This window comes from Cydia pomonella, chromosome 19 (assembly GCF_033807575.1).
Source record: "Cydia pomonella isolate Wapato2018A chromosome 19, ilCydPomo1, whole genome shotgun sequence".
Classification (NCBI taxonomy): domain Eukaryota; kingdom Metazoa; phylum Arthropoda; class Insecta; order Lepidoptera; family Tortricidae; genus Cydia; species Cydia pomonella.
In genome coordinates, this window is record NC_084721.1 from 11,257,437 (window position 1) to 11,267,612 (window position 10,176).

Genomic DNA, 10,176 nt, shown 5'->3' on the forward strand with positions numbered 1-10,176 from the left:
TTAAGTGCTTCATATGTAAGAAACCGAATCATTATGCGAAAAACTGTCCAAACAAAGCCAATAAAAGTGAGAAACGCAGTGAGAAGACTGAAAAAGCGTGGAACGGAACGTTGCTAACCGCTTTGGCAGTTGACGTTAAGTCAAACTCCTTTTACATTGACAGCGGCTCAACTTGTCATATGTCAAACGATAAAACGTTATTGCAAAATTATGTTTTGGAAACTCCGCGTTCAGTAACAGTGGCGAATAAAGAAAAGTTGCATAGTGAGGGACATGGAACCGTCGAATTGTTGTTAAAAGGACACAGTGAAACTACGAAAATAAGCGATGTTGTTTACGTGCCGGGATTGTCAACAAATCTTATTTCCGTTGGCAAGATGGTAGACAAAGGACTCGAAGTGCATTTTAAGAAGCAGAAATGCGATATTTATTGCGGCAAAGATGTAATTGCCAGTGCTACGAAGGTGAACGGCGTCTATGAACTGGACATGACGAGTCAACCGTCACATGGATACGAGCTAGCTGCGGCATGTCACTCTGAGGATTTGGGTGAGCCAGTACTTAAGGTTCTTTCAAGGGATCAAGAAGCTGCTAATCTGTGTGAAATGAAGTCATCCCAGGAGTTGTGGCATCGTAGACTTTCACATCTAAACAGACGGAGTATGGATTTACTAAAAAAAGGTATGGCTAGTGGAATTGATTACACTAATGATAAACATATTCCCTGCGTAGCATGTCTTGAAGGGAAACAAAGTCGATTACCATTCCCCAAAAGGTCTTATACCAGAGCTACTGAGAAACTTGGTCTGATTCATTCTGATTTAATGGGACCTATGCCAGTTTCATCATTCAGTGGTAGTAGATATCTCTTGACTTTCATTGATGATTATTCTAGAATGACTTTTGGATATTTTATTAAAAGTAAAGATGAAGTATTGTCTGTATTTAAAACCTTTAAGAGTTTTGTTGAGAATCAAACTGATTTGAAAATAAAAGCGATTCGTTCAGATAATGGCACTGAATATGTGAATAAACAGTTCCAGATGTTTCTGAAAGAGCACGGCATCCAGCATCAGACAACCATACCATATTGTGCAGCCCAGAATGGAGTCGCAGAACGCGCCAACCGCACGGTTATGCAGGCAGGACGCTGCATGCTGCAGGACGCTGCATGCTGCAGGATGCTGGAATGGACCCGAGGTTCTGGGCCGAGGCATTGAATACAGCAATATACATTAAGAATAAGTCACCAAGTAAGGCGGTAAGAGGGACCACACCTGAAGAGCTATGGTCAGGTAATAAAGTCAATTTATCTAATTTGAGAGTATTTGGCTGTGTCGCCTATGCAATGATCCCTAGTGAAAAACGTAAGAAATTAGATGCAAAGAGCAAAATGTATGTATTTGTGGGATATTGCGATGGATCAAAAGGATATAGACTAATTGACCCTGAAAACCCGTCTAAATGTATTAAGTCTCGAGATGTACAGTTCTTTGAAGATAAAATGTATAAAGATATAAAACTGAATCAGCAAAATTCTACTACAGATGGCCAGTTACATTTAATTAGTGATGGCATAGATAATACTATTAGAAATGCAGATCCTTTAACTGCAGATCCTTTGTCAGCTGATCCTGTTGTGGAAGTATCTGAAGTATCTGAAACTGAACCAAGCACTTCTAGTTCCAGTTTTGTAGATGATCCTAATGATGTCACTTGGAATCCTGATATGACTACGGATCAAGGCTCTAGTGAGTATGAGGAAATGACAGACTCCGTTAATGCAGAGATTGCAATGACAGTTGCATGTCAAGGTGCTGAACCAAAGACAATTCATGAAGCGCTGTCAGGACATGATAAAGTACATTGGAAGGAAGCAATTGTGGATGAGTACAAGTCATTTGAAAAGAACAGAGCCTGGACATTGACAACATTACCTGCTGGAAAGAAAGCTGTAAATTGTTAAATGGATTTTCAAAAAGAAACTTGGATTGGAAGATTTGCAACAGCCAAATTAACCATAGTAGAAGTAAACATATAGACATTCAACATCATTATGTGCGGCAAGTCGTAAGTGATAAAATTATTAACTTAGAATACTTGTCTACTGATCAAATGCCTGCGGATGTTTTGACAAAGCTTCTAGGCAAAGACAAACATTTTAATTGTGTTTCTAATCTTGATTTAAACTGTTCGGTTTAAGGGCAGGTGTTAGAACATATAAACCAAACAGGTTTTAAACCCAATGTTCCTTAGCTGGAAGCTATTTGTTTTTGTCTGTGGTTCTTTATTTTGTCAGTTTACAAACAAATGAATACACGTATCGTTTTGCTGTCTGCGACAATATAATGTTTTACTCTATTCAATCCTGGTAGAATTCCACTCCAAACCCAATATATAATATACTTACTAGGGGACTCCATTAACTGTATCGTCAAAACGAAATATTTACCTAAATAAATAATTTTCAATTTTTCAATATTAAAGCATTGAATTAAATAGGAATGATTAGGATTTATGTGTCAAATATAATATAAAATTAAGACTCATTTTTATTAACACTAATAATCGATATTATGTCTTTATTTTTTTTTCACTGCTCTTAAGTAATATGTCTTCGATAAATATTTGAATAAGTTATCAAATGTTATATTATTTATATACGGTTGTTATGCATAGTGGGAAAGATTTAGTAAATAAACAATCTTTTTTTTAATATGTAATAAAAATAAAGCCAAATACTTGTCAAGCAGATATTTTACATATTTTTTATGCTTTTCCATAATGATACCAATGGTGCTAAAAAAGCAAACAATTTCGAAAAAATAATCCTAAACAAACTTTATACAGATAAAAAAACCGCTATGATATTGAATAGCTAATCGATATAATAAAAGTATATCGGCGTTCCATCACTGATGTTAATTGACAAGATATAACAAAACTCCTAGCATAACTGCCAATGACCCTTGAACGGAAGATGCTGAATTGAAGTAGCCCAGAGCACGTCCTTCTCTAATTAAAGCTAGTACTGAATCCCAGATTTCTTCGTTGTTGGGTAAAATTTGCTCGGCGGGCAGGAGATGGCCGTATTCACCTCGGTCTCGTAATTCGTAGATGAATGTAAGAGGGATACGTAGTTTTTCTTTTACCCAATCTACACTAGTTCCCGTTGCTTCATCTAAGGAAAATCAAGTTACTGTTAAATAATTTTTTATAAAGACACACTCTCATTGGTGTTCGTAGTTTCTCTCTTTAACTATGTTTTTCTTCCTATGAAATATAATTATGTAACATTTTTAAACATCTAGATTAAAGGTTAATATTTCGAACAAGTCTGCAGTGATTTTGATAGCCCAGATTGTGCAAGTGTTATTTTAAACGTCAAACTTCTATGAAATTTTGACGTTTAAATAACACTTGCATAGTCTGTGCTATCAAAATCATTGCAGAATTATCTTCGTCTAACTCTGCTTGCAAGATTTTTGTATATAGGTAGGTAGATAGGTAGGTGGCATGTGCCAGATAATATACTCGAATGATAAAGTAATAAAAATACACTTACAAATTACTTCAGCCACATTTCCAGCTACATATGGGGTTCCGTAACGTACTGTCAATGATCCTATTGCTCTTCGGGCAATTTTCACCTGTACAAAATAAAATTTATTAAAACAATAAGAAACTATAACAAAAGAACTAAATAATAACTTTACTGGCTTAAAATAAGGTAAAATTTCAAATGGTGGTTTATTAGTTTGCGTTGCATCTAGTTTGCAGAATCACGTCTAAACAGGGATAACTACACTAAGTAGGTACGACGAAAATTACACCTATTTACTTACGAACAAAATTATAAATTACAATATTACCGAATCTTCATAATTGTCCAACGGTTCCGTAGTATTTCCGTAAGGGACCATAAGCATTTGTCCCGAAGAATGAAAACTGATATACATTTCCATATTATCTGCAACGCTTTCTATATAGGCAGCCAAAGTTCTTGCTTCAGGTTCGGAAAACGGTTCACTGCCTGCATAATTGTTGCTGCTAGGATTACTGCTAGAACTTTTAACTGCAAAAAATGCACAAATTATTTACTAAAAATATTCACTTGTCACTTGTCCATAAAGAGTAAAGTTTAATAACATACACATCATAAAGCAAACTGCCATAAAATTGTTTTTTTTTTACTCTAACATTCACACTTGGTTTTATCGTGTACCTTTTCGTGAATACAATTTTATCAGAAACAAAATTTTATTCCCTGATTATTTGAACCATTTTTTTTCTTTTTACGTAACAGATGCGCTGAACTGATATGTTATAGATGTTACAAATTGAATAAATATTACACTTACGCATCCAATTGCTGTCCCAATTCCTATTTAAATCAATACCAAATTCAGTTCCAACAGGACGCCTGTTTTTACGCCACAGTCTGAACTAAAAAAAAAAAAAAACAATTTATTCCAATCATCGCTGTGACAAAATAATCAATTGAAAAACTTATTTATACTTTCATCAAAAGCTTACGTCTGTCCAAGTCCAAACATATCCATCAGGGTTAGTGCAGGGAAATATGTACCAGTCAAAATCTCTGGCAGCAGCTTGAGCTTCAGGATCCTCACTGTACAAAAGCTGAGTAATAATATAGTTGACTGTTGCGTACGATATCCATTCTCTGGCGTGTATGCCTCCTTCAATGAATATGCTCTTTCGGCCGCTACCATGTGAAATTTTAACCCCTTTAATTTCTCTTCCTTCATAGGACTCTCCTCCATCGATCAATGTAACAATATCACTGTTAGCAGCAGCAATATCATCAAGCCAGGCGTATATGTCGTCTAAAGGAAAGTACGCATCCCATGTCATAGATTGCACATTGCGTTGGATATATTTACCGTGTTTCTCGTTGTCAATTACCCTGTTAACAGAAACTTTTATCTTAAAAACAGTTACAATGACAACATTTGTTGATTGTTTAAGTATCTTAACTTATAGTCTTTTATCATGGATCATTCGTTTATTACTTACGTTTGTATATTTTCAATGGTAACTTCAGCGTCTATATTATTTGCTTTTAATATATCATCAAACGTTTTTCTGTACCCAGGTGATGTCACTACACTAACCATATCATTCACACTCACTGGATCTTCGAAAAAATCTAACTGGGGATTAGAAAGCATTGAATTCAGTATTTCGAGTTCTTCAACGGTACTCGGGATTACCCTGTATAGGGCATAATTGGTGAAATTAAACTTTTCACTATTTGCATAGCTACTTAGTAAAAGTAAGGTGGCCAGAAGTTTCAACATATTGTTCTGGAAAACAAAAGTCACGATACAATATATATTGACCATTGGTCGCGGTAAGCACTTTTTTTTTACTAAATTCATCTGTTTTGTATAGATATCCGACTAATTTAACACCCGGATAATAATATTTTATTTATTTACAATAACAATATACATATATAAAGGATATATACATGCTGATGGCATTTCCTCGTTGTATCGCAATACTGATACGTTAAGTTAATATCCGGGTAAAACGAATAATCCGAATACCATTTATGACAAAAATCTCATTACATTTTTAAAGAAAACTATTCGAAAAATTTAACGATATTGAAGCTGGTTGCGGAATCCAATAGAATTGGCAAGATTTTAACGTAATACGCAACACGACTTGTGGAGAATGTCCATCCGGGCGTCCCAGGTACCGCTGGGCTGGAGTCAAGAAGCCCTAAAAGACAAGAAGTGGCGCAGAACAGGGCGGAGTAGTGTTTTTCAGAGGCAAAGGTCCTTTCTGGGTCACTGAAATAGCCATTGAAGTAGTAGTAAAGCATTTTGCATTTGAATAAATTTGCAATGAAAACCTTGATTGACCTTAAATGAGAAGAGACTGTATCAACCGTTTAAAGACAGATTTTCTAAATATCATAAAAACCACGTTCTGTCCCATATGTCAATTGTCTAATTGGCCAATTTGTTGAAGGAATTGACTAGCATTAGAATTTATGGTAGTTAAATTTACATGAAATAAAGCCAACTATCTTTTGACATAATCAACTGAAGTCATTAGTTAGTATTATGTATATCGTTGTCTAAGTACCCACAAAACAAGCCTTATTGACCTTATTACCGTGGAACTTTGTCAATGTATGTAATAGTGTCCTGTAATGAATATTGTTTATAGATATAAGAACAGAATGTCGCAGGCAACTAATACTAAACGGAGGGTTGAAGAGTTTCTATGACCCATTTACAGATACAAATTTTGGCTAGATGAGCAACTGAATTTTAAATACCACTACAAGTATATAACTAATAAAAAAAGAACCAAATGCTGGGATTTATCCTTCGTGTTACAAAAGATTTTAAGAAATCGAGCAGTCTTCTCTGTCTGTTTCAGAGTCTCGTTCGCATTGTACTCTAGTATGGTTGCATCGTCTGGTCTTCCTGTTACTCAGTGCACTCTAACAACATTCCCTATCGCTACAAACATGATCTCATACGTAATCGTTATGAACAGAGACTACAAACGTTTAACATATCCTCCCTTGAATCTCGTCATCTCTTACATTACTTCCTTCACACACTTCTACATCATAAAAATGACTCGCCTAGCGTACTATCCCGTGCTCCTAAGATTTTCGGCCTTCAGGTCTACAGAATATGTCGAGAGTAAGTACAATGATTTGTAATATAAAACAGAGAAATTGTCATTTTCGACTCACGGCTGGCAGTATTCAGGAGGCAGGTTGTTAGGGTTCTCAGCCATCGTACTTCACAATAATACTTTATAATACGAGTAATATAAAGCAATTTGACATGTTAAAATTATTTATGTTATTCTGTAATTCAGTGTAATTTTAGGATGCTTATTTTGGATGGCATTCTTATATTATATAAGACCTACCTTTCTATACATATATTGTAAAAAAATTGATTGTCTATTTAGTGTGCCTTTTAAATAAATAAAAAATTAATAACAGTTGTGCCACTAATTCGAAAAACCATCTAATCAAGCAATTAAAGCTTGTGTCAGAAATCATTGCGGAAAATTATTTTTTAATTTGAACATCGCAACCCAACCCAATAATTAATTAATACTAAATTAACTAACCTAACGGTTAATAACGGTAATCTTACAAGGACATTTTACAACGGGGTATTTTACGTGCGTCGCGTCGTCACGCCTATGTAATCGAATGCTATATGCCATAATAATATTCACTTAGAAAAAAAAAATCTAAACCAAATAAAACGTTCTCCTAAAAAAAAATCACCGTAATAGCATCGGTGAAAAGGTCGAACTCCTAAAAATACCTTAACGTTTGCTGTTACACAGCCTTTGATGCAAAGAATATAATACTCACTAGGAGAAGAACGCTAACTCCATACAAAAAAATGCCCCTTTCAAAAGTTCGTTTATACTAGTGGCGCTCTCTTTGTATCTCAGTACTAAAATTGACAACCGGTTTAGCCTGGCGGGTTTTGGTAGGTAGTGATCCAGTTCTAGCTAGTGGTTCTGGGTTCGAATCCCGGCGACGTAATTTCTTTTTGTATTTTTTCATTTTTTGTTTTTGTTGGGGTGAGGTTTTTAAATTAGTATCTATCAAATAAAAAAATATTATGTTACATATTAATCAAAATCACAGGCATCTTTTGTCCTAAGAGATAATGATATCTATATTTTAAAGTTTTTTCAATATAAAAGGTAACAATACAGTTTATTATCAAGTTATAAATATTTTTATTCCTATATATTAGGATCAAAAGAGCTTAATTCGTTCGAAAAACATACAATAGGCAGGAAAAAAGTCATTTTCTATACAAATTTATGTATCGGACGGGGCTTGTTGAACTAACTGTGACACTTCCATATAATATTTACATACCTATATGAATTTTATTCAATGAGACCACAGGTCGGTAATTTCGGTTCATTATTGATGTGGGTACCAAATAGTTAACCTATCCTGTGCGTGTGATTATCTTTTGATTTTTTTAAGGCGTTATTTATGTTTAGGTCGTCTATTTTTAGCGCATGTTTTAATTCCCAGATCACCTTCATAACAATAAATAGAAGTCATTAAAATCTTCATGATAAAAACAATTTTATATATATACATATACTATTTATTGCATTTAATATAGCTTTTTATATATCTAAAACATGATCTTTGGCACATCTGATTTTACTCCACAATTGCAATTACTGTAACTTATAATCATATCACATATATCAGCCCAAAAAACTAAAAATTACATGAATATATAACAGACAAAGTTGTTATTACATCTAGCCGACTGTCGGACACTTTCTGCTCCACAGCTCAATGCAGCGGTCTTGTTGATGGTCACCGAGAAACTACAACTAGTCGGAATTATGTGGCGGATCCGTGCCTTTTGATTTTGAGCCTTTCCAAGGAAATGATGGATTATTTTCTCACGTTCACCCTCTAAAACAAAACAGTCACATTTTAAACAATACTATAACCTATGTCCCTAATTACTAACCTTGCTAATAGCTACCAGAGTTCTAAATTGCCGGCTAAAACAATGTAAAATTTTACATCTATGATGAATTTTGATTGTAATTTTGGATGCGATAGGGCGTCCGTGGGACTTAAGAGGGTGGTAAGATTAAATTTATGTATTTGAATTTGGCAATAGTACACTTATTTTATTTATAGATTAAAATATTTCTTACCTTGAAATAATTGTTGTTTCTTAGTTTAGTACAATGGATTAAACTTTAACCGAGTCTGAGCGGAGATACTGTGCGGTGGATTTTTAATTTTAAAAATTAATCAATAAATCTATTTCAAGAACATAAATCGTTATTTAATCATTTTATATGAAAACTGATAGTTTTGAAAATGAAAATAGTCAATTACTTTGACAGCATTGACATTGCAGACTTTTGTCTATGTTATAACCGGCCAGACCCAAGTGCAAGGCTTTATGGATATACCGATATGTGCCTCTGACCTCCATAGATTTTATGAACATAGACAAAGACAAACTGAAATAGGTAATAATTTATATAAAATAATAATAATTTACATATGGTAGTGTGACATAAATCAAAATATTTGATAAAAATGTTTTTATTTGTTCCCAAAGTTGAATAGACAAAGTCAGATAGGAGCAATGTTGCTGTAGCAAAATATTTTTATATTAATAACTGGTATCTATTTCCAGAGCGTCAGACCACACATGCGCAATTATGAAGCGTCATATCTTTCTAAGGAAGTCGACAGGCCTTGCTTTGATGCGTAAAAGGAGATCGTTGGTTTTCTTAAGCGTTTGGGCCCCCTCGTCAAGTTCAACGTTTATAATATGTAATATAATTATATAGGAAATTAAGAATTATAATTGCTAGAATATGATGGTGAAAACAGAATCACAAAATAAAACGGGAATTTTGAGAAATCTTGCAAAAAAAACTTGAACATGACAAGAAAAACTTTTATACACAAAAGCGTAAACTACTCTATTACTATTGTGTAAAAGTATTATGGCTTTTTAAATGAAAATATACTAATTCTAACAAGTAAATGAAACTGAAATAGTATCCTCATACAATAAAAAGTTATATTTTGGTCTTGTTCGAAAGTTCATTGTCACTTCTAAGGAGAGTGAACCTGAACAGATTGATAACTGACTATTTTAATACTTCTTTCAACGAAATAAGGTTTCTTTAAGGTTTGCGTTGCACACAAATATTCAAAATGCGTATTGGGGTCATTCTCTCATTTCGTGCAAATCGGTGATATTCTCTCGATTTGTAATTTTTCTTTTAATTGATAAAATTTTGGATTTCGTCAATGTGTGGATTGGTTGATTAACATTTTTATGCTAAAGGCACCTTCGTAACCTTATTACTTTTCATTTAATAGGGCTACTGGTAATGAACTACGCGCTGGTAATGAAATGGCCTGAGATGGTAATGAATGATAAAGGAAAGGAATGAAATTGGCATCGGACGGTAAAATTTTCACTGGACTGTAATGAAACAAACTTATGAAATCTGACATAAAAATCTTTATTTAAAGAAAATTAACAACATTAATGAAATCAACAATATTAAAAACGTGTCGATTAATGTCTGGCATTTAGCAAATACACAATATACCTGCATAAAACTATGAAATAGTGA

At 33.8% G+C, this 10,176-nt stretch overlaps 1 protein-coding gene across 1 annotated transcript; it reads right to left on the minus strand.

Annotated features, from left to right (window-relative positions):
* Positions 1 to 2,684: 2,684 nt before the first annotated feature.
* LOC133528124 (zinc carboxypeptidase-like) lies at positions 2,685 to 5,437 on the minus strand. The gene is made up of 6 exons (XM_061865353.1): positions 5,038 to 5,437; positions 4,537 to 4,927; positions 4,362 to 4,446; positions 3,873 to 4,075; positions 3,566 to 3,650; positions 2,685 to 3,181 (listed from the first exon to the last, which is right to left on the minus strand). Exons 1-6 carry the CDS (start codon positions 5,400 to 5,402, stop codon positions 2,922 to 2,924), a joined length of 1,389 nt encoding a protein of 462 aa, XP_061721337.1. The 5' UTR covers positions 5,403 to 5,437; the 3' UTR covers positions 2,685 to 2,921.
* Between the last annotated feature and the right edge of the window lie 4,739 nt (positions 5,438 to 10,176).